This window comes from Prinia subflava, chromosome Z (genome assembly GCF_021018805.1).
Source record: "Prinia subflava isolate CZ2003 ecotype Zambia chromosome Z, Cam_Psub_1.2, whole genome shotgun sequence".
In the NCBI taxonomy this organism is placed as follows: Eukaryota; Metazoa; Chordata; class Aves; order Passeriformes; family Cisticolidae; genus Prinia; species Prinia subflava.
The window spans coordinates 11,999,213-12,024,846 of NC_086283.1; the positions used below are offsets into that span (position 1 = coordinate 11,999,213).

General features: G+C 38.7%; 1 protein-coding gene across 7 annotated transcripts in view; it reads right to left on the minus strand.

The window, feature by feature from the left end:
- The window catches only part of PDLIM5 (PDZ and LIM domain 5), a 123,648-nt gene that overhangs the window by 52,637 nt on the left and 45,377 nt on the right, over positions 1-25,634 (minus strand). For 6 of the 7 annotated variants that reach the window (XM_063421487.1, XM_063421491.1, XM_063421490.1 and 3 more), the window contains exons 4-5: positions 3,133-3,175; positions 1,484-1,869 (exon numbers count right to left, since the gene is read on the minus strand). In XM_063421487.1, the coding sequence (XP_063277557.1) occupies positions 1,484-1,869; positions 3,133-3,175 (429 nt within the window). The remainder of the gene's footprint in view (positions 1-1,483; positions 1,870-3,132; positions 3,176-25,634) is intronic. The other variant, XM_063421489.1, reaches the window with a different exon arrangement.

Sequence of the window (25,634 nt, forward strand, 5' to 3'; positions counted from 1 at the left end):
ATAAGAGAGGGCTTGCCAAAGTGTATTCAACAACTGCACCAGCAGTGAGCAGTCGTTAAGATCTCTCAATTTCAATCCACTTTTTGCAGAGTGGATTCCTGCCATCCGTTTAAGAAAGGTCTGGAAGTTACCATGGTTACAGTGCAATATAAAATGTATACAGACTGCATTATGAGTCCACACATGGAAAATATTTGTACAACAATATAAAGTGAATAAGTACCTAAAGAAGTATTTTTTTTACTCCAGAAGAAACTGAACTGAAACTGCAATTTATTCAGTATTTTAGCCGGCATGGAGAAACCTTTCCACAGGGTTTTTCATATACTTTTTGCACTGAACAAATACCAGAGAAAAGCGGCACAAGGCCTATTCTTCCAGTCCCTTTCTTTTGTGGGATGGGAAATAGCAACCACAGCTTTTACATTTTAAGCCCAGGTTTCATTCTTAGAACTGAAGAAACTTACAGTTCCTCTCCTGCCCTTTTTATTACTCAATTCAACTGCTGGTCACAGAGGCCAACTGGCTCGTGCCCAGCCTCCTCCTCTCCCCCCAGCACAGAAGGCACTGGGAACTGGTCCCTAAGGTGCTACAGCTCCCAAACTCTGTCCAGGAATTTCTAGGAGAGCTCAAGGCATCCCCAGCCAAAATCTTGCTGCAGATCTGAGTTCCCAGGACTGCTGCTGGGCGCAATTTAGTTTACTAATCTATTGTTTACTAGTCTAGATGCTACACCAGATAAAGCCTTTTATGTCTGCTTACAGTCCCTTAAATGTTCAGTCTCTGATGCCCACTTCAATGTAAATAATTATTTGAATAAGGAAATTAGTCACTTTTTAAATCTGCATTGCTTGTTTAGCGTGAAGGTAAAATTTAAAGCTGAGGTATTTATATTAAAGCACTGCAAAAAAATCCGCTTAATCCCATCAGCTTCCTAGAAAACATTTTAAAGCTTCTGTACTGTGCAGCGAATTAATGATGTATCTGTCCATCTGCCTCCTTCCTGGGACTTTTTTCCACTGGTTCTGCCAGGGTCACGGCTGGTCTTCCAGAGCGTCCCATTCCCAGCCACTGCAGCACCCACTGACTCTTCTTGACAGACTGCTCTGCATTTTCGAGTGCCTGCTGCTTTCACTCGCTGTATTAGGTATCAAAATACACAGTGAGATCGGACATCGCAATTAACACCAGGCTTGTTGTAAGGTCCAGAACAAGTGGTGATAGAACACATCACGTAAAGCATTCCATGGTCCTTGTTCAATTTAGCAGTGACACTCTATAAACTGATATGTCACTCGTGAGAAAAAGCATCACCAAAAGTCTAGCTGGGCCCTTTGAAGCGTCACTTTTTAAATAATTTCTGAGAGATCGACTTCTGAGGAGTAAACAACTCCTCCAATCTGTGTTTCCCTTAGCCCTCAAACAAGCCCGGCTTTTTTCCTGTGAGGAAAGACCCTCACAGCAAAAAAAAAATCCCACCTACCCATTTTGCTGTTTACTCTCCCCCTGGTTCTCTCTGCCTCCTCGTCGCGGCCCCTCGGCTGCGTCCGGGGCGCCGTCGGCGGCCGAGGCGGCACCGTGCTGCCGTGGGACAGGAACTGCAGGTTTAGGAGCGCCCAGCACAGGAGGCCACGGCTCAGCGTTAGGCTTGGCGTTAGCATGCACTCCGGGCACGGCACACGGGGACCCGGCCGACGCCTGCGCCGGCGTGAAGGCGGAGGACGGTGATGGGATGGAGGTGACCTTGGAGGAGGTTACAGCTCCAAACGGCCTCGGTGTCTTATTGAAAGCCACGCTCGCCGTGGCAGTGACTTTGGGTGCAACAGCAGAGGCAATGGGCACAGGCTTAACTACTTCGGTAGGTTCTGCCTATGTGGGATGAAAAACAGAACAGAAACACACAAAACCACGCCAAACGCATGCACATTCCTCAGCAGGGATTTTAGCTGTTCTCGGGGTAGGTGACCCACCTAGCGAGAAGCACAGAAGCAAGCTTTACCAAGGCTGCAGCCATGAAACGTATGGGAAAACAACCCGAGCCATGCATTTTAGGAGAGGGAATGATCCCAACATGCACAATCAATATGAAATTCCACAATGCTAGCTCCTCTCAGCATATCCAAAACAGACACTCCACAAATCAAACTCACAAGAAACTGAAAAACTGCTCTGTTGGGAAACCCACTGGGTAACTCACGTGGAAAAAACTGGAGCTTTTTTAGAAAAACCCACATTCCGTGTCTCAAACCCAATTTGAGATATGCACGTTCCCATATACAAATGGAATGTGCGAGTGTTCACACACTGGCCTGTTGCTAAGACCTTTAAGAGCAGAATGAGAGCACATTGATGCTCCCCAGGGTCTCCACATACCCATGACAGATAATACTCTCAAGAAATCAGATTATTTTTTTTTTAGCTGGGTTTTTGTGCTGGGAACTACATTTAACATTGTGGTTCCCAAACTATGGCCTTTTAAAGGTCATGGTCAGTAGAACAGTAATATACTACACATTAATTATGTCCACTGGAGAGACTTTTCAAGTACAGGCTATTTATAAATATTTTCAAGTTTGCAAACAGCGTTTTTATCAGACAGGGGGTTTTGAAACTGTTGCATACAATAAAACATTAGAAGAACTCAAGAACAAATAATTCTCCAGGGCTTTAAGGAAAGTCAGGGGACTTGTTGTCTGAAATTGTGATATTTGGATAAGCTTCTCTCAAGTACTAGGAAATATTTCAGTCTCCATTAAAATAAACAAATCCCCACAGAAAAGTTTTAAAAATCACTACCAAAAAAATTCTACTTGCTTCTGTTTCTCTCTTAGGTACAGAGAGAAAACACCAGTAATAGCATTTAAAAAAGTTCCAAGATTTGGAGAATAACATTTATTCACCATTTCTTTTTCCTCTTTTTGATAATAATTTCCAGGTCTCTCCATTCTTTTTTTAAGAGGGGGGAAAAAGTAATCAAAGATCCAAATGCTGCAATACCCTTAACGTAACACATGGAAAACAAGCATGTTATACTGAAAGTTTGAATGCCAGTGCTTATCAACAACAGGGTTTGACAGATGGGTATCAGTTAGTATCACATGCTACATTTCTTGGTTCTGATGATGAACATACCTTTGTCACATGAAAATGATCAGGTTTTTGTATAGAAGACACTCTGGAAGAGAAAAACATAAACATAATTGTAAAAAACTAATTCTTTAATGTTTAAGCATTTCCCTGTTCTTCTCACCACATCCGCCCATAGGTACATAAAATATTTAATTTTCTTTCCTCTACAGGAAACAAGAAGTATCCAAGTTAAATCTACAACACTTTTTTTCAGTATCTACTTTACAAAAAAGGAAAAAATATATAATCCAGATGCCATGCTGGCACAAAAAAAAAAAGAATGAAAAAATAAAGGAAAAATTGTACAGCATGAGAAGATGATGTTCTGCACTTGGCCTTCCCTACTCGTGCATGGCTGCTGACACATATTATGTCCACATCAACAGCAATTCTCAACAGAGAGAGGGTTTTGTCTGCTCTGGGGAACGGGTCCCTTCTCCCCTTTCCCACAGAGTGTGCAGCCTATGAAAGCCTGACCTCTGGCCCTCCACAGCACTGGGGTGCATCGTTAATCACTCCTAATTGCAGAGTTGTCAATTGGCAGCCACAAAAGCAACAAGAAGGGAGAAAAAAGTGCCGATACATATGGAAACTTTTCTTTCTTTTTTAAGACCGTTTCTAACTTAGGTATACTTGTTCATTTTTAATACAGTAACTCGAAATGTTTTACACATCTATTAAGCCAATCCATCAGGAAGAATCAGGAAGACGTTAATTATTCAAACCAACTACCATATTTCATGCTTGAGAATAAAAAACTTTGCTAATGCTGGACTTTTGTTTAAGTCTCATAAAAGGAACATATTTATTTTTCTTTGTTTTTTAAAAAACAAGAAAACTTGAGTTTGCAATGGATGACATTGCCTCTATACTCATCAATACAGCACTGAGCAAAAATTATTTCATGCCACTATTACCAGACCACCAGAAGACATACTTTTCAAAATTGATCTTTAAAAATATCATACAAAAAGAAAAAAAAAGGGAGGGGGAAAAAGAGTTTGATAACCAAAATGTTCATGATGTTCCTTTTAAACAGACAGACAACGTAACATTTTCCCCACAAACATACTTGAACCAAGGACATAAATTTGTGTGCTCCAGACATACTTAAAACAGTTTAACTTGGCCTTGTTGACTTCAGACCATAATCAGACTAAAATCTGTGATTTATCCCATATCGTAGAAGGAAAATGCTCACCCAGCAAACTGAGCCACCATGATCATAATGTGAAAAACGCATGGTGGTTAGACAAGACAGTACAAAAGGAAATGTACACTTCAAGCCGGAAAGCAAAACACATCCAACACACACATTTAAGAAAATTCTTCCTTTGGGGCCATTTCCCACAGTATTTTCGTAGAGACCATTGAACTGCACAGCTAAAAAGTAATTAAACCACAGAATCATGCATATTCCTTAGCTTTTAGCACTTAACTTACCACCTAGCAATTAAACATATTAAAATTTCATGCAGGTCTGGTCACATTGAAGGTATGAATAAGTGATGATAAAGGTTTTCAGACTGAGATGACACACTTATCCTATTACTACTTACTAGAAAAAGCAGGATGGCTTGAAGCATGGTATTTTCTGAATGATTTAAAACTAACAGTTCAGCATATTAGTTTATGCAATACTTTCAATATCATACAAACAAAGCAGACATAAGAGCTCAGTATTTAGCCTTATTATAAACAACTCACACAAAAGACCTTGGCAAATGGTTACTGTATCAAAGTTCTTAAGAATTACTATAAACAACAGAAACAGAAGCTGCAGTCATTGCTTACTCACAAAGTATTACTGAAAATAAAAGTGCACAATTTTTTTGCACAGCTTCTATATCAAAGTCATTTGCTTTTTATTGGAGGGAAAAAAACCCCAGCTATATATTTAGCTTGTGTAAACAGCTCATTTTGACCAAACATGATCAAATTTGCTGTCTAAACACACCAAAGACAATCTTCTCTCATGAATACTTTCAAGGCACATAATGCAATTCAAAACATTCCAACTTCCAGGGCAGCCTTATTAGGAAAATGAATTAGTCCACTCTTCACTGTAAGCAGTAGGTCCAGCAAAAACTATTCATTCTTTAAATTCCCTTATTATTCATACACTTTCCAAGTATTTCACCCAGTTAAAAAAAAAAAAAAAAAAAAAAAAAAAAAAAAAAAAAAAGAGAGAGAGAGAAGCAATTTGACAGAATCCTTCTATAGCTACCAGTAAGTAGAAAAACAGATTATTAAAGCTAAAACTGCAGTTCTTCATGCTTCTGCAGCGAGTACAATTTAATACACCACCTCCAAGGACCAATCCTCAATGGCAACACACTTATCTCAATAATCAACATTATGGAAGCAAACTAAAGCCCTCACCCACTAAACCTCCAAATCTTCATTGAACCTAGAATCTAAAGGACATGTCAGAACTGTCTCCTCTGAACTCCATTTAAAGCCCCATCATCCCTCATCCATTTAAACGACCATAAATTAAAAAGCAGATGAAAAAATCAATGGGGAAGTCACAGAAACATAACCGTTTCTATATAAGCCTTTCTATAAACAAGGGGAACAACAAACAGCAGGTATTAACATAGCTGCTATGTTTCCCATTTTCATATTTCTATAACCAGAAGGATTGTTCAAACTCTTGTGAGAAATACAAAAGAAGGTGCAACACCTTCACTGAGTAATAGAATTATCTAGGTTGAAAAAAATCTTTAAGATTGAACCCGACCATAAACCTGACACTGCCACATCCACCAAATGAAGTCAATGATGTAAAACTTCCTCTAAACTTTAACTTTATTTGTTGCTCTGAACTGAATCTTTCTAATAGAAGGATGGAAAAGAGGAGGGATTCCCTTCCTGTCTCACATCCTGCCCTTCCGATTTTCAAAATAACTCCTTTTTCCTAGTTGGTGAATCATCAGGAGATAAGTTTTGACTGCAGATGCTACATCCCTGAAAAGCCACTGGTCAGATCTTCCTTCCAAAAACCTGAATTTTTTCATGGTCTTGCCATCATAGTCTGCAGTTCTGTTGGTTAGCTTAATTCTGCTTCTAGAAAGCAGACAATTGACAGGGGAGAAAGCTAAATAAATTTGCTTTCTGTAAATTAGCCAATTCATGGAACAAAGATGACAAGCAGAAAGCATTTAACATATGTAACAAACCATGACTTTCACTAGGGGTTATCTGAATAAAAACAAATGTAGACATAATTTAAAGCACAGAAAAAAGAACAATCCAAACATATTTCTTTTCTTCCTTAAACACAAGCCCCTTCTCCATCACAGACATAATTCATTTCCTACTAATTTTGCTCTAGCTCACAACAATAGACGAACAGGAACATTGTTAAGCTTGTTTCTTATACACCTTCAGAAACTGTTTCCTTGCATACATTAGTACAAAAATACACAACTGTGTTCCTCACAGTTTTGCAGAAACACACATTGCCCCAGGCAACATCACTTGGTACATCAGCACTTCAGCAGTCTTGCCAGGGCAAGCATCTGAGGCCTCTAAATTGCAAACCTGTCCACAGCCCAACACACAGAAAAGCAGAGGTAGCAAAATCATCATTAAGTACAACTCAATGAAAATTGGAATCTGCTGCAGTCACTGAAAAAAAAAATAAAAATAATAATAATAAAAAAAAAAAAAAAAAAAAAAAAAATTTAAAAAAATATTTTTTTTTCCCCCTCAAGAAAGAGCAATGTTTTCAAATCTGTACTCTAGTCATTGTGGTTGCTAAGAGATGGCTGTCAAGGTTTTATTTCATCAGTCATTCCCTTTGTTTATAATGCTAGCTTACATTTAGTTGAACATACCAAATTATGACAAATAGTGTTAATGACAATCAAACAACGGAAATGTCAGTGCTGCACCCAGAGGGTGGTTGGGTACTAGAACAGAGCTAGTTTGTGAGTCACTCTCAACAGATGCTACACTTTCACTAAGTTTAAGAGGGTGTAAATTAATAAAATGTGTCTGTCATCCTTTTACATTTGGTATACACTATAAAATACTTTCACATCCTCATAGTGTGCCTCCCCCAGCACACCAAGGTACAATGAAGCACTAGGTCAGGTAAAAGAAAGAAAAATTATGTTCTTGCTTTACTGGCTGCTTGACACTTGGCCAAATCAAATTTAGGCCTCTCCTCTTAAATTTAAATAAAGTTTGTAATTTCATCAGGATGTGTTAAAACAAACAGTGTTGATATTTTAAGAAAGAAATAAGCTGCCCTCTGCTTTGGTATTCCTACCCACAAAGGTTTAGTTGTTTCAAGACCTCCCAAAGACAACTACTCCTCATAGTCTCATTCCTGTGGTCTGTGGCAACCCTACCAATACATTTGTAAAGAGAATTTAAGGGCAGGCAGATAATATTTTATTCTATTACAGCAAAACCAAAAACCAAACAAAAAGCTAAGGAAAAAATACCACAGAATTTATCTCACCTTCTGTCTGTAAGAGGCTGTCAGAGGCTTTTAAAAACATGTTTTTTGCTTCCATGAAGGCAGAAACTTTAGCAACCTGGAGTTCCCATGTTATGGTTAGGCCTGGACTAGGAGGGCATGTCTGTACACACCTGCCCATGACTCCCCTGATTAAAGCTCAAACAGGTAAAGCATCCCCAGTACCACCCTGTATGGTAGATTGCTGCCAGTTGTCCTAGAAAAGTCATAAAGCAGCCTAGATACAAGTGGTAGCTCAGTATGTCTAAATAATCAGTTATAATCAGTTTTATCAGTTATGCCTTTATATAACTACATTTTTTTCTTTTCTTTAAGCCTTCCTCAAGCTGTCTTGCTAAGTAACAGTATCACAACAGCTAAGTGCAAGTGACAAGATAAAACAACTACAGCTGGTCTTCTAATAAACTGTAGTTTATACATTTGATTTTCTTTATCAGTGCTTATTAGATAGCAAGCTACCTTTTAAAAACAGACATCTTAAAGAAAAGCATAGATCTAAATAACTCACATATCTAGTCAGTCCTCCAAAACCCTTAAAAAAAAAGAGCTGAGCTTCACATTGACTTTAGTCATCAAATCTAAGTAATAATTTAAAAGATTCAAGACTAAGCACTGAATTATTTTTTCCAGTGCTTTCCACAATATGGTGACTAATGTTTAAATTACCTCCTTTGTTTAAAACATAGCCCAAATAAACTCAAAAGTGTAGTCATATCTATTTTAACTGGAAATTCACCACAAACAGCTCCCCAGTCCCCAACATGTCCTTATTTGGTTGGTTTTTGGTTTTTTTTTTTTCCTTTAAGCATGTGTGTAGGAATGAGCATTTTTTCTCAAATGAGGAATCTGGCAATTTTGAGAGCTGTTAGATTCTATTTTACTTCTTCTGGGAGCTAAGCACACCTCTCCTCCACAAAGCAGCTCACCCATTCATCACTTTCAGGAAGTCTGAGAAGGACACTGGAAGTGTAGTTAACTAAATGGGATGAAAACTGTTTCTGAGGAGTCAGGCAGCAACAGCAGAGAAGAGCCCTGTCCTTCACTAGGTCAGCAGCATGGGAAGCGGTGTCACTCACCCAGACTCCAAAAGTGTTGTCTCAAAATCTAGCAAAATCCCAGCTGTCCTACCACCTCCTGCTTCTTCCACAGCTCAGGTGATACAAGGAACAATGTATGAGTAACCTAATAATTCAGCTTCTGAATTTCCATCTGTGGTGTTTCAAGCTGTGCATCATCTGAACTACAATATGCAGACATGTGCTGAGCCTATCACAACTGCATGGCTGTCAGGAAAATTACTGAGCCTGGGACTGCTCCAGAAAAGCCAGGGACATGGCAGTAGTCACCAATAAAGAAACATGACGATAAATCTATTTAAAAGGATAAACTCGTGTTAATTTTAATAGGACACGCTATGGGTTCAATTATTTCCCATTAAGGCCAGGAATATCATTAAGCTTTTTCTGACTTCTCAGCAGGACCCACCAGCAAACCAGCCAATTTTCATTCCCACCCATCCTCTCAGACACCTCTCTCCTTCCTCCCATGTCACCCCAGCAGCAAGGGATAAATACTTATCCTCGAGGTGCATGAGCAAAGGACTTGACTGGCAAAGTGCCACAAAGGCTGTCAGGGGCCTTTTTGCCACAGGGACACTGCAGCCATCACATACCTGAACCAGCTCTCATTGCAGCAGCTGTTTTTGGGGGGCTCCCACAGGCTGTCCCCCAGAGGGAAAAAACACCACAGGTGGCATTGGCTGTGGATAGCAGAGCTGAAGCACTATAAACCACAAGAATAATTACTGTATCAATTTAATGAGCATGCACTTGCCAGAAGCTGTTAACTTTTCCACTCAGACCTTTGCTTTTCTTGCACTTTATAATTTCCATGTATTGTTTATGTATTTAAGGTCACTGGCTTAGCAGCATGTATTACAGGTCTAACATGCCGAGAAAAGCTATGTATGTCTCAACATGGCTGTCTGTTATAGTTTTAGATACCTAACAACTTCAGTTTGGGGGTTTCCTTGTTTTCCTTTCCTTTCAACTGCTTGCAGTTAAGACCTCAAGTTAACCTGGCCAAGAGTTCTCACCTCGCCTTCAAGGGAAAGAGAAGTCAAAGATGAACTGATAATCAGTATGAGCTGCAGCTGGAAATTATTTTGTTTTCTGCACAAGCTAAGCAAGAAAGATTGCAAAGGAGCAGAGCCCCCTAACAGTTCATTCTGGTAGTCAATAAATTGGCCAAGGAACCAATTATTAGGCAAAGGTGCATAAAGCAAAGTCCTGTAATTCTTCTGCTGTTTACGACAACCATGCAAAAAAATAAAAATTAATAAGCCTATCAGACTCCAACTGATCCAGCTAACTATGAAGTTTTCCTTTCCCACCATCTAGTTTTTGAAAAAAATACATTTCCTTCTTCTCAGCTCAAAATACTTAGGGGGTAACAGTCACAGCACACTTACAGCTTATAAAGAAATTAAGTTGCTTTTGTGGGCAACTAATCACTGATGGAAAACATCTGATGGTCACAAAGCCTGTTGAGATCTGTCACACTGCTGCAAACATTACTTTCGTCTTGCCTCATAGCCAAAGTAAGTGAGTAATATTTGACAGGCACAGTATGTGTTTTTATTACCTCATAAGGTTTTGTGCCACAGACATGACTTTCTACTGACAATATCCTGGATTTTTTCAAAGGCAGTAATTATTCAAAAACATTGTGTGGAAAAAAGCCCTTAACACCATGCAGCTGTAAAATTCAGCTCTTATGTGGACACTCAACTCTGCAGCTACTACTTACTTTTCTATGAGGTGATATAGCAGATACATATCTAGTTTAACTCACAGTGGTGTTACTCAACTTGTATTTAGCAGTTTTCCAGACCTCTAGAAAGTAATTTGTACCTGAAAACCCGCCTGCTTTTCCCAGCATTACCAAACATCCCATTGTTTTTATGCTGTTATGCTTTCATGAAAAATAGTTATTGCTATCTTTCAGGAAGACATTTATTTTCCAAACAGCCAATCATTAATTTATTCTCATTTTACTGTTTACTAGAGGAAGGTGGCAAGAGTTGGATGAGTCAGGACACTAAAATTTTGATTCTCAACAGCTGAGAACTTGCATGGCAGGGGACAGGTTTTATTTAAGCAGCGTCTCATTTTTTCCTGTGGGCTGAAGTTTGGGAACAGTTTATCTAACAACACTTCTCAGTTCCCTTACTTGCCTGAGGGTTTTTTTTCCTATTCTTTACATTACACATAAAGAGGTGCAGAATTAACTACCTGAGCTTCAGAAAATAACCAGTTACCTGCATAGCTACTAAATACACTGTGTATCCAGTTCAAGCTAACTTGAACTATTTTCAGCATATGAAGGGCATAGCTCGTGTTTAAACCATATAAGCTTCTTTTAATCCATTAGAGACAACTGTCCCTTGACAGATCACCACATATCCTTTTATAATTAAAGAATGCCTGCAAGTTAGCATCATAAACCATGCATGTTGGAGAGATGTGTTTTTCAAAGGAAAGCAACAGGTGTGGGGCATAGTCTGCATTTGGAAAACAAAAGTGTAAATAGAGACAAGTAACATCATTCATGGCACCCAAATAATGAGATGAGTGTTTATGAAGGAAAAAAGGACACAGATTACACAGCTGACTGAGATAAAATGGACTTGGGCCTCTTCGGGTCAGGTAAACTACCCATACTTTATCAGATTTGACCCACAAAGAACCCATAGTAGAGAAATCGGAGAAAATAATTCTTTTCCTATTCTTAATTTTGTTCTGTTAACCCAGTGTTACGTCAGTTTTCAGATTGAAGATTTTAAGATTTGAAGATTTTAAATAAATGCTATCAAGCATGTCCCACAGTCCAGATGACACCAAATAAACCCCCCACCTCCCCATCCCATTTTCTGAAAAAGGGGACAAAAGTGTCTCTCTCAAATATATTCACATGCTATTCAAATTTAAAGGTAAGGAGAGTAATATTTTAAGAAATGTTAAACTTTCCAAAATGCAAGCTTTTCCATTTATCTGGACTTGGTCAGGAGTGCAGGAAGCACCACTGCTGACGCATTACTGGGGAGCAACTGCCAAATCCCATGGCTACTTCAGGTTCTAGCAAATAAACCAATAGGACTTCAAAAACTTTTTGATCAGAATAACTTTGGACATGGGTCAAATTTCTTCAAGTTCACTGTCTTTCTGGCAGTCTCACTAAACTGTTGAATTCAATGGACATTTGACTTAATCCTAGCACTAGACACTTAAGCAGCAGCAAGAAAGCTTTGCCTAATGTGTGCAGAGTCATTGTTTTATTGAGCTTCTGAGATCTTTCTAAAAACCCCTATCCTTACATAACTAGTATAAAGAAGAAACAAAAATAAAAGGTCAGTTTCCCTGAGCACTACAAACAGTACAGTTATGCAGTTCTCAGGAAGCTTTTAATCGGGTCTTTGTAAATTAGTAGCACAGTCAAAACCAGATCTATGTTATTGCATTCCTCAGGAAATTACAGTGCATGCAAAGCACAACAGACTCCCAAAGCGAATCTCCCCACACCAACACAGGCTTCCCCAGTATTTCCTAGTTTGAGACCTTGACAGCTTTGCTCTTTGTCTCCGTCAGTAGGATGTAACTTTCTGCAGCTGAATCAGAGGCTGCTGAAAACTTCCTCTTATAAAAACTCCAAGGGAAAAACAAGACGCAAGGCAGCATGATGACAACAATGATGACAAGACTGGTTTCCATCACAGCGAAAGAATTTCTTCAACTTCATGTTCCAGTCCTCAAACACTCACTGGCACACAACATGTCTCAGCAACAGGCACAGAACAACATTAGCTATTACTACAAATTGTTTTATAGCTGCACATTGGGATGAAAACAGAGGCTAGAGCACTCCCAACATTCTTGTCTCTATTTTGTAACTGGTTTGCTACCATGTCAGGCTGGACCAGACCCAGCAATGTGTGCCTGCAGCCCAGAAGGCCAAACGTGCCCTGCGCTGCATCCAAAGCAGTGTGGTCAGCAGGGTGAGGGAGGGGATTCTGCCCCTCTACTCTGCTCTGGTGAGAGCCCACCTGCAGGGCTGCATCAGCTCTGGGGGCCCAGCACAGCACAGACACGGCCCCATGGATCGGGTCCAGAGGAGGGTCACTGAGACGGTCAGAGGGATGGAGCACCCCTCCTATGAGGAAGGCTGAGAGAGCTGGGTTATTCAACCTGGAGAAGAGAAGGCTCCACAGTGATCTTACTACAGCCTTTCAGTATCTGAAGGAAGCCTACTAGAAGAATGCTGAGGAACTGTTTACAGAGGTAATGGCCTTAAACTGAAAAAGACTAGTTTTAGACTGGATATGAGGAAAAATACTTCACTGTGAGGGTAAAGCACTGGAACAGGTTGCCCAGAGAAGCTGTGGATGCCCCACCCCTGGAAGTCTTCAAGTCCAGGCTGGATAGGGCTACAATGAACCTGGTCCAGGTGAGAAGTGTTCATGCTTAGGGGAGGGGGCTTGGAGCCAGATGTTTAAGACCCTTTCCAAGCCCAGAATTCTATGATAAGGTATTTCTGTAGCAGCACTGTGCATTTTGCAGATCCAGCTAAAGCCTGAAAGGAGGCAGCAGCACTGCAGCGTATTAGACACATAAACACCATTCAACTCAGTTACAGTGGTGTTTGCTTGCTGTGCAAGAATGGTGTTAGATTATTTTCATACATGTCTATGAGCCTCCTGATATCATGCACTCTCTTAACAAAATATAATCAAGGACTGATTTCTGCAAATGAATGCATCCCAAATGATTCTCTGTATTCCCCCAAAAGCATACAGATATACCCATGAGTAATTTGGACCAAGTACATGTAATCTGGGGCATGAAGGAGTTTTAACAGCTGCATTGTTCTGATGCATCTGTTCACAATTACTAACATGTTGCAAGGCACTTCTGATTCCTGTGTGTTTAATCTATATATAAATGCATTATTTTGTAACTCAAAACCTTGGCATTTAGATGGTATCTGAAAGGCTTCAAAACTGATGTCTGCCTGTGATGTCCCAGCTGGCTATTTCAAAGTGTGCCAATAGAATTAAAATGTCACCAAAGATCATGCCACTGAGGTATCTGTGTTACTTTAAGAAGTGAAGATAAACTGTGGCCAAGTTCAGATTGTTTCTTTAAGTCTTTCACTAAATATCTACTGTCAGAGCTTAAAATAAATACGCAGGGTCAATGGCATCACACCTAATATGCTAGCTAACAAGGCCCTGAACTTTCAGGAAGGTATTGTATGGGTTGCACAGGTTAAACCAGAAATGGGTAGAAGGGTTTTTCTTGAGAGCATGAAGGGCAAATGGCCACTAGTCACATGGAAAACCTACACACTGTTTCAACGTTAACAAAAAAAAATTGCTATTTGAGAGCAGTTATGGGGAGCACATTTTAATTATTTACCTGAAATATATGAGCTTTGAAAGCATTGGTTCATTGACTTCAGAAAATATTAGTTAAAAACAGTTGGAGGCTAAATTGATCATGCAAATTATTTTTATATGGATGCTGCTTTACTAAAAGATATTGCCATGGGCAGAAGTGCAACTTCACATTCTACTGCTGAAGGCATTTTTTCATGGGGAAAAAAAAGTCATGGGTCTCAGCTGCATTGTACAAGAATTTTTAGGCACTTCTTGAGCGATCTCTTTGGACAAAGATGAAAAGCTCAACTGTACAGACATCTCTTAATAACACACTTACGTTAAGCAGAGCAGTGACCAATACAATTTTTCTTGGCCCAACTGCTATCTTCAAGAGGAAACATCCATGAACAAGGAGAAAAATAAATCACTGACTTTTGAAAGACTTAAGGTTTCAGCAGTCTTATCCAAAAACAGGGAAACATTTCTACACAGTCTTGAAAAATATTCTGTGTGTTTACACAAAGCTTGGGTTACTATGGTTTGGAAACCAATGAAATAGTGCCAGCCACCTTCTAGTCTCCATAGGTGATATCCCTTAGCCATCTTCACTCCAGCAGTCACATGCACAAAGCCTGATTTTTGGAGAGCTCTCATCAGGGTTGGTCCTCATCCAACCAAACCTTTCCTACAGGCCCGAACAGTCCAAGAAGCACAGAGAGTTTGAAATGACTGACTACAAGAGCTCTCTAATCCCATATTGAAAGACTTCCATATCTACCATCATAGAAATCTGATCAGCTGGGTCTTGCCCATTTTTGCCAGTTTCTACTAGTTTTTCCTTTTGCCTTCCTGCCTGACCATTAGCAATCTACAGTTACCTGAGGCAGGGAATAGCATTAGAGCGTTAATGCCATGCTCTGTATCTGTTACTTCTTTTTTTACTTACCTACACCTGTAGCAGCTATGTCTGACAGATCCTCTTTAGGAAGAGCAACTTAAAGCAAACAAACAAAAGAATCACAAACAAACCCCACTCACACTGATAGACAGGCAGAGAAAAAAATGTGGAAAATGTCAAGAGGGAATTTAATTCAGTGACTAATCATGAGACAAGTTTTCCATGGAGTTTAAAAAATACAAAATAAACAGCAGAAACACAGTTCATCACTAGAAGAATCAGATGAATTCTTCACATTTTTCATGAATAAAATCATTAGGGAGAATTATACAATGAAGAGGGTAGTCAAGAGTAAATATCTAATGTTTGCAATACTCCAGCTCACCCTTATACTTCCTTTTGGTCTCACCCTCAGTGTGCAGCTATTATTAACAGAGTCACTCTCTAGTGCTAATGTATGGGAGGCAAAAAAGAAACACACCTCAGCCAAGGAAATTAAAATGATGAAAATAATGATCAAAATGAAAGATGTAATTTTAAAATAAGAATTTTACTTAAGAGTACATCCTCAGAAAAAGCTACAAACAATTTAACCTTTTTCATCTCTCTTCTGCAAAGAAAGAAAAAGCAAGCAGAAGGAACAGTTTCACAGTGTCCTTTAGTCAGATCTTGATCAACAATGTGTTCTGTCTGCTAATTACTTGATAGGAGAAGCAGTTCAGGTCCAGCCCTGCAAGGTATTATGTTTCTCCAGGAAGGCTGGTAAATGCCTCAAGCTCCATTATCTTTTATAGCAGATTAAGTCCTTCTCTTTAAACAAAGAACCCTCTTTCCCTCCACATCACGAGGAATTCAAAACTTTTTAACCATATTTTACCCCAAAATACATTTGTCCTTTCTAGTTTAAAAAGAAACAGACATGTAAGTTATGAATCCATCCTTCCTACCAAGATAAATCTACCAGATTAAACCACTAAAACAGTTAATGATTTTCCTGACCTTCCCTCCACACCACTCACCAGATTTAAAATTATCAACAATAATATTGAACTGATATAGTATTAATTTCAGCACTAGCATGCTACCTCAACTCACCTCTACATGTTGCATTGGATTTGTAAGCAACAACTACACAGTGTATCTCAAAAATAGCTAACTGTAGCGGCTAATGTAAGTAAGGATCATTTCTTTCTGACTACAGTAAAAAGACTCAGACTTTATTAATTGACATAAGATATTCTGAAATTCATCCGGATCTTAAATAAAACCCAACAGCTTTTCACAAAAGTGGCTGGGAGAGACGTCACGTGAGATATTTAATTTTCTTCTCCCTAGCTCATTTTCCTGCCAAAATACCCTCAATATAGTAACTGAGATTTAATATTGATTTTTCTCTTTTCCTTTGTTGTTGATGGTTTTTAATGACACTGTTGTTGACTTGAGTTGTGCTGAAACTTGATTTGTCCCAAGTTCAATGTAAGCCCCTGTTAACAGTACTGTGCCACCTGAGTCTAGCAGCCCTGCCACAAGAGAAAACTTCAATCTACCCTTGTCCAACCTGCTCAAATTGCACTAGGAGCTTTCTTCTCCAGGACAGCTCCCTTCAGCCAAGTGCAAAAGATACAAAAATCCCATAACCATACTCTCTACATAATTAAGTTATTCAACATTGCTCCTTTATAGGCAACTCCAAGAGATGCAACACAAAAATATTAGTCTAGCATTCACTTAATTATCTGGTTAATGGAGCAGTCATTTATGAGTCAAGAAGATTTTGTGGAAAATGACTGACTTGTCCAGTCATCACCTTCCTTCCAAGACTTAGAAAGGAGATAAATGGGAACTCTTTTAGTCAATCATCTCCAAGATCTGTATTGACAGCAGGCACACTTAAAAAATTCAGTACTTGAGAGGTTTTGAACGGAAAACATTACACTTTTTTGTAAAACCTGTTATACATTATATTTAGCCCAGTAGGTGTATTTTAGTGACTCCATGTGTCACTGAGACTTACAGTCTGCTCATGTGGAAGGGCTTTGTATGTAAAGGAAAAAATAATCTGTTAGCAATCAAGCAGCATTAGTTACCTCTGAAGTCACTGTCTTCATTAAAACTTTGGCTTCCTAAACTCTGTAACACATTTTAAGAATGTATACTACATTCCATTTTTTGCATAGAAGGTTAGGAGCTAAAAGAGATATCACACAGTCAGTAAGACTGACTATCTTAGGTTTGGTCATTTTCCCTCCAAAAGACATTGAGTGTTAAAAGTCCTTCCCTTCTACAATGAAACTCGCATTACTTCTACAGTCCATTCCCTTTTGCCAAGATGGTTTCTCTTACAGAACAGCAATCAGTCACAGGTTAAACAGAAATAACAGACTACACCAAAGAAACAACCCCCCCAAAATAACTGGCACTCAGAAAACCCCTTTAACTGTTTGATGAAGACTTTATTCCAAACAGAAAGCAACATCAAACATTTCAAACCAGTCTTAGCTGCTGACATAAATTCTCTATAAAGTTTCTGTCTCTCAGACAATGGCTTACAATCTCTCACACTGCACATTTGTTTTATTTTGGAAGATTTTGTCTTCAGCCACACTCATATAAAAATGACACCAAATTTTCATGGGGTTTTGTTGTTTGTTTTGTCAGGGTTTTCCAAGTTATATTCAAATTGCATCTCAGCAAGAGTTAGAAATGTGAAAAAAATTGAGGCTTGCCAAAACTATGGGAGAAAATACTCAGCAGACATCATAAACTTAGAAGTTTAAGGCATTAACAAGAATATAAGAGATTCCACAATATGAAAGCATATAAATCTGACGTAAATTCAAATGTAAGAGAGATTGAAATGATTTGCAGATTTCATGTTAATGGACAAACTGCTCAGCTAAAACAGCCACAGGAATGCTGGAAAAAGCTAAAGCTTAGCATCCACCAATGCTTTACAAAGGAGGGACCAAACACTGTTAGCATCAAGTGCAATTAAGTCTAAATTGAGAAAACATACAAGAACAAGAATAATTTACTCTATTTATAAGATAAGTAGGTGTCACTAAGTAAAAACAAACCAATCAATCCAGGTTCAGTTCTGGTTCAAGTGGTCAGAAGTCCCTCACTGCATCTCTGAGTTCCATTTTGAGAACTCAGCAAGTGAGGAAAATGGCTCAGATTTTTAAGTGGACAAATTATTACCTAAACTGTTCCTGAGATATTTCGATAACTTCTTTTTTTTCATTTAATCTCTATAAATTTATTGCTACTTGTTTTATTGCTAAATTCCTATGGACCACAAGCAAAGGCAAGTTTTTGTCATCTCTAATCCTTGCAGAAGAGATCACATTCAGCACAATGATCCAACCCTAACATCTCTGTGCTGCAGATGTGACACTTCTGCTAGAAGTTACACTGTCGTTACTTGAAAGATTCTTACTGACAATTGCTTCCCTGCCTAACATCCTAATTCCCAGTTCTCAGAGCTCCATGAAATTGGCAGGAACACTTCCTTGTATTGACTAGTTGCCTTGAGGAGAGAAAGGGAGAGGAAGTAGCCCATGGTGTCAGGGTCACGTGCAAGACAGAGGAGGATTGTGGCACCAAACAAACTTGTCAGGTTAAAAGGGCAGTTCACAATTTTTATGAAGTTGAGACAGAGTCTCTCAAACCTCCTTAGTCATCACAGGAAGGAAGAGAAACTTACCTTTCTGAGCACTTTTTGGGCAGATGCTCCAACACAGGACTCTACCAGAAGCACCATGAGGTCAGGAGGAAAGTATGTCCTCTGGGCTCCTGCCCCAGCAGGGAGCCAAAGTCCTTTCAAGGCCCAAAATTGCTGCATCTCCATGAATGAAAGAATGTGCACATGATCAACTGAAGAGACAAAGGGCTTTTTTATCTTTCCCTGGCGGAAATAAGGATTCATCTGTGACTAAACTGAAGTGTCAGATGAATCCTGAGGCCTTCCTGTCTCAAGTCTCAAACTGCAAAGATGACAAAGGCTCAGATCTGGTGCAGACCCCGCCAAAAGCAGAGAGGTTGCACAGAAATAATCAAAGAAAACTGTCTTACTTTCTGCCTGAACAACTCACTGTGAATTAGGTAAAAGTGGGGATACAACATGCACTAAAATTGGAAGAAAGTACAATTAGGAAAAAAAACAAACAGTGTGAGAAAATGTTTTTCATCTACAAAAACACCTTGATGTTGTTAGCCTGTCTGGGATGAGAGTTATGTTGATAGATACATGAAACAACGCCTATAAGACCCCAGTTTAATTATTAGTTACAAGTGTTTATGATAATCAAACCCACATATCTTGTGTAAGCACTCAGGTTCTCACCATGCAGGCGATACAAGGCACGGTTTAGTTCTCACTTCCCCCTCCTGCTGAATCATCGGAAAGCAGCCACAGCGGGTCTGGATACCAGACTAACAGGTTCACTGATACAATACACAGACAAAGCAATTCCTATGGTTTTTAATTCTCTTGTTATGTTTCAGGCTGAGTGTTCAGTCCAGAACATGTCCACTGAAACACATCCTTTTCACTGTCAGGCCAAAACACACCCTGTTGGAAAATGTGAGGCAGTGAGGATATAAAAAACCCACACCAATCTATACACAGCTCTTTGTTATTCAATCACCAGGCAAAGCTGGATTTCACTTCTGATACTGAACTAACAGCAGTATTAGAAGATGAAAAGCTCTGGTCTAGTTTACTGGGCCGTGGAACTCTACAGTGTATCATCAGAACACTGAGGTGCACTAGTTTTATTTCATCGTAGGAAACTTCACTTTGGGAAATTAAACCTATGTGCACTCCAAAACCAAAACATTATTTAGCAGTTGAAAGCAGATCTACACCATTAACAAAATCTAAAAAGAACTACAACAAGCACTGTTTGCCTACAGGGCTCTTAACAACAAGCGAATACTTGAGGGGAGAACACAAACTTTATTTCACACGGAACTAAGCAAAAATGACTGGTAATAGTCATCCCTGATTTATCATCATGATACTTTGTTTTTCTTAGTAACTTCTACTGAAGCCCTCAGAGCCTCAATGGCTATCAAGTAAGCTCAGATCTGATATATGAAAAGCAGATAAAGGTTATTTGCTTAAGAGGAAATGTCTAATTTCAGGAAACCAAATGTTAAAGCCCAGCCAAGTCTGCTACAAAAACAGAAATTGAACTAAAAATTTAAAACCTATGCTTAAGCAGTACATCAGTTCTGACAAATAAAAACCCACCTGATACAGTAAAATCTTTAATGGAAAACATTTTGCAAGTAATATAGCATTTCAAAATAGCTGTGATCAGCTGCTGCCTACAGCAGGTAATATTACTAGAGGAACACTAAAACTGTTTTTCTACATTATGCAGCAGTGCTTATGGGATATTGGTGACTGTCACCATGAATGCCACGGAAGACCATTAGAAAATAAGGAAATGAAAGTCAGACTTGCATCAAAGGCCTCCTGAAGAATAGTACTTCATTAAAGTCACTTGAAATTAAACAAAATACACCAAAACCTAAGAATATCTCTTTTCTGATGGTTTTCTGTAACTCATTAAAGAAAAAAAAAAACAACCAAAACCAAACCTACACTCCTCTCTGGGGATTATTTATAAAAGGGAGGAAAGCAGTAAGCAAAAGAGCTTCCTGAAACACAGCTATGAACCTTTTCCTCAGAAAAACTAAAAAGCAGGACTTAGCCAGGAAATCACACTAAGAGCAAACAACATTGCTTTCCTACCAGTCTTTCAAATCTGAACTATTCCGTAGCTCCATTTCCGCCCTTTTCCAAAAAACCCCCAAACTGAACCCCAAACCAATGCCCCTTCCTCCCCACTCCCCGAAATCAACACGCCTTTCAGGATCTCCTGTGTGAAGAGATAATGAAGAGTAGAAAATGCCTGGATCGTACCACAACAGCTCTTGACAATGGTGGGGTAGTCCAATGCACCTGCCATATAATTACCACAGAAAGGTTGACTTAATATTGCACTGTCAGTGGAGACTCCTTTCCCCTCACGTAGGAAGTTGCACTTGTACCTTTTAAGCAGAAGCTTTATTGTACATCACAGAAATATTGTTAGTCAGCCAAATTAACTCCTGTGGATTTCAAGAGATGTTTTTAGATTTTCATAATGAAGGTTAGCTTAGTTGTGTTCCTACATTCCTAAAATACATAAATTTAATGTTTGGGAAATATACTCCATCTTCTCCTCAGAAGCATCTAAGTTACTAGTGTTTGCGGGGGTGTTTGAGCACATATCTCACGTTCTGCTTCCACCCTTCAATAGCAATAAGAAGGCTTTGCAACATGCAGAATATAAAGCAACTTAAAGCAAAACTTACTTAGAGGAGTTTGCAAGCTGGAAAATGCTGTTAAGTAACAGTCAGACTCATAGTAACACTAGCCACGACCTCACTCAGCCTAGATGTTTTCTGTATTAAATTTCAGCTTGCAAATCTTGCTTACAGCAAGAGCACATGAATTGAACAATGTGGAGTTCATTAAGCAATTCCCTGCTGTCCACAAAGACGCTGCTCAACTTATTTTTTTTAATTCTCTAAGACAGGAGAAAGCTATTAGTATTTCAGAAAGTTATTCTAAATCACAAGCAGTCATTTATCATTATCAAATGTTTCATCCATTAGGCAGAGCTCTGCAAGCCCATTCTCACCTTGCATACAGAGGCACACTGTTCATGCAGCAGATGCCAAGATTATCTAATTTCCAGATACTTCCTACTAAATTATGCCATTTCAGGAAAAATATATATTAATAAACCTTCACTATTCCTGTCTTCACAGACAGAAATCAATTGTGTCAGATCTAAACCAGAATACAGATTTGTTTTACTTTAGTTTTATAATAGAGTGAAAATAGGCTTCTAAACTACTGTACACCTAAACATCAAGCCAAAGCTATTACCTTCCTAATCATCTGCTTGTATAAAGCCACTTTAAAAACTCGTGGGTTCTGCATTTTGCACTGCATTTTTTTGCTTTAACAATTTAATCTTTGTTTTCTAAAAGCATTATTATACACCCGAGTGGTTTAATCCCTATAGCAGAACCATAATGGAAGGCAAATATATTCATATTGATCTTAAATACAGGAATTAAAGAATGCTGTCTATAGAATAAAAACATGTGATAAGCATTTATTTTTAGGCTAATCCCAACATATCTGAAAGACATGCATGGTTTCGGGCTTTAAAACAAACATCTATAGGGTCAGCAAAATTACTCAAAAAAACACCCCCAAAACCCAAAAAAAACACTACAACTTTACATCCCTGTCTGAAAACAAGCAGCATTTTTAAGAAACAAACTAAGAGTCAAATTCAGAATTACTTTTTGCTTTATTTGTCACATGTCTGTGCTATGCAACAGCTCCTATAAAGCAATGGCACAGATGTTTCTCATTGGTTAAGGCAAAAAAAAAAAAAAAGGCACTTTATTAAATTAAGGCACTTTATTTACCCCTTGATCCACTGCAAATAGATAGGAATCTCTAGGACACAAAACTTTCCTCCCTCCATTTTCATGAGGGACTCTGAGGTGCAAACTTCCACTGCAATCACTCACTACCCTTCAAAGAGTGATGGGAATTTATCTCCTCCCCAGCCCTTTATCAGGTTCTGCTGATTGTAACATCTGAGCTACTCTCCTAAGCAACCTTAACAACCTTTATTCCATCATGAACTTGGACTATGAGGGTAGGAATTTGAAAATTTATCCCAAATTGAACTTACAGGCTCTCAGCTTGTGAGAGACAGTTTCTTGATGATGACCTCCTTGTTTTCACACTCAGAGGTGATATTTTGCATTTCCCTGGTGGCAAACAAACTAAAAATAAAATGAAAACAAAAAAAAAACCCCAAAACCCAACACATTAAATGTTACTTCTTTAACCACCCTTTGCTTGATTTTCAGCTTCTTGAGGTGGTATTAACCATACTGGGGCCAGAGGGGAATGTACCTGAAATTAAAAGTGAAAAAACATCTTTAAACTTAAATTTGAGGAAATATTTTGGTGTTCAGTAAATAGCAATCTGCCTTTGGCACTTGCTATTGTCCACTATCTGTATTTACTACTGAATTTATGTTCCCATGCTACTTACTGCAGCATCCTCAAGAAACTGCACAGCCTTTACAAATCTTTTGCAGCTCTGAAGATTCCCAGCAAAACTCTAAGGTACACAATGTGAGAAAGACTGCTATGACTATTGCTTAACTCATCCTCAGTCCCACCTATTTTCCTGGCAGATGGGTAGGTATCATCCTGTACAAGTCACTGAACTCTGTTTTTCACCCTGCAATCTTCTATTTTCATCCCAAAAACTCTCCTTTGAACTTCCAAGCAAGCCTTTGGTCTGCTAGATTCACTTAGCTGCAGCATGTTCTGTGGTTCCTCTAATTGCTACCTGAGGAGCAGCAAACTGCTACATACAAGGAGACTGAATTTCAGCTGGGAGCAAGAGCTGTACCCTTCCATTAATTTAGTGTGTGGGCAGGCTTTCCAAAGGCATGGCTTAGCTAGCTAAATCCGTTCAGCTCCTAAATTAGGAGCAAAAGGTTCCTACCTTGCACTTTCCTACAAGTGCATAGATTTATACAACAACCTTTGGATGAAAAAAAGCCCCAACATCATTCATTAGCTTTGAGTTCTTTGGACAATGTTTTAACCCAATATCACTTAATTTCAGAGCAAGATAATATAGGAAGACTTAAGATGACTCAGCTGACTGCATTGCAATGCACAGCACAAAAAGGCTGTGGACAATAACAAAGTTCTTCAGGATTGTTTAAAGTCCCACCAGGCTCCACTGAGTGAGCTACCTGGAACAGCTGCCAGCTCAAAGCTTGGTGACATGACTAAAATAAGCAAAGGCAATGTCTATTTGGAAGGCACAGTTTTTCACCTAGTTTATTTTCAGGCATAATTACTGAAAACTAGTATAAATCATTGAAAATAACAAGCTAACCTTGGAGAATAAGGTGCTGAAGTTTTTGAATAGCATCTGAACTACCAATATATAGTTTGTTTACATATTCCAAGCCACATTACCTCAACTGAGTTCTGTAAATTTTTTGTGTCTCAACTCTCTCACTTAAAAAGACATTATTTCCTTAATCATCCAGCATTTAGTTTTGACATCCCTGAAACAAGCTATATAAGAATTAGTATTACAAAAAGAATGACACAAAAAAAATAGTTTTCAGATTTTGAAAAACTTACTCAGAAGCTGTAGTGTCTTTCAACTAATTATTTTTGTCTCTGTTCAACTGGCCTAGGACAATGAAGCTTCTATTTTTCTAAAAAAGCAAATCACTGAAATACCAAACTAAAGTCAAAATACCTATGTAAGGGCAATGATGATGACTGAAGCTGGGAGAAAAATAAGACTTCAGAATGCATTCTTATCATAGTTTTCTTCAAGCTCATCCATATATGGTTTAGGGAAACAAAATACCCACCCCAAGGAACCTATGACTCATAGAACTAAAACATGAGTTTCAACCATCATCTAAAGTGAAGTCTATAAATTAAACAAAAAATAGTAAGAAAAAAGCATACTAAGCTAGTCTTACTGCTGAAAACCCTTTCCAAATTGGTTAACTTGAAAAACTACCTTAGAAAATAGAATTCAAATAATCCATAACATTTTTTTCTTGTTACCCTATCTTAAGTCATGATAATTTCAGCTGCCCTTAAGCTAAAGGCCTAGACTTCATGTTTCCTGAAAGAAAAATCAAAAACATACAGGAGGATGGTATGACAAAGATTCATACTCAGGTAGGCAGTTAAAACAGATGTCATGGCTTTTGAGTTTACCAACTGCATAACTAAAGCCCTATGGCTCATCTAAATTTTGTCTCTGAGTCCTGCAGGACATCTAAAACACCCAGGAGGCCCCAGCCTCATCTATGACACTTGGGCAACCCTATGCTTTAAAAAGGTTTAGGAAAAAGAACCAACAAAGCCATGGCCATCTCTGAAATTCATCTATTGCTTTGTAGCAGCTGTGTTCTGCCACTGAAGATCTGGAACCAGAACCACAGTAACTGCTCACTGCCACCTTACTGAACCCAGAAAAATTTTTCACCCAAAAAAGGCAGGACTACAATACAGCAGTAGAGGAGTAAACAACCTGGAGAATACTCCTTTGCTTCCCAAGCCAAGTATCTTCAATGCCTTTTGTCCTAAATTAGTAAATTCATAGATGGAGTGAAAGAAATTCCTTTACAAATCAAACTATACACCTGTGCAGATCTGTTTTATTAAACAGAGAGGTATGTTAGCTATCGTTATAGGAAAAACAAAGCCTAAGACTTTCCATCTTTTCTGTTTTACTTTTATCCCTGTATTGCTGACACTTTTCCCAGAAGTTTCACAGGTATCATGATCTCATTCATCTGTAGAAATCCACAATTCTTTATCCTTCTAACTCTCAAAGAATCATTAAGGCAAATGTCTGGAGAAACAGTCCCCAAAAATAATATTTTAAAAATAGGTGGTGGCTTTTAGCTGTTCAGCAACGTAGAGATTTATTTATAAAAGTCCATGCTAAGTTACTGAACTTGAAAATATATCCAAGAAGCAAGCATCTGGTTTCCATCTGTCCTCATGGGAAACTGGAATGGCTTTAGATGAA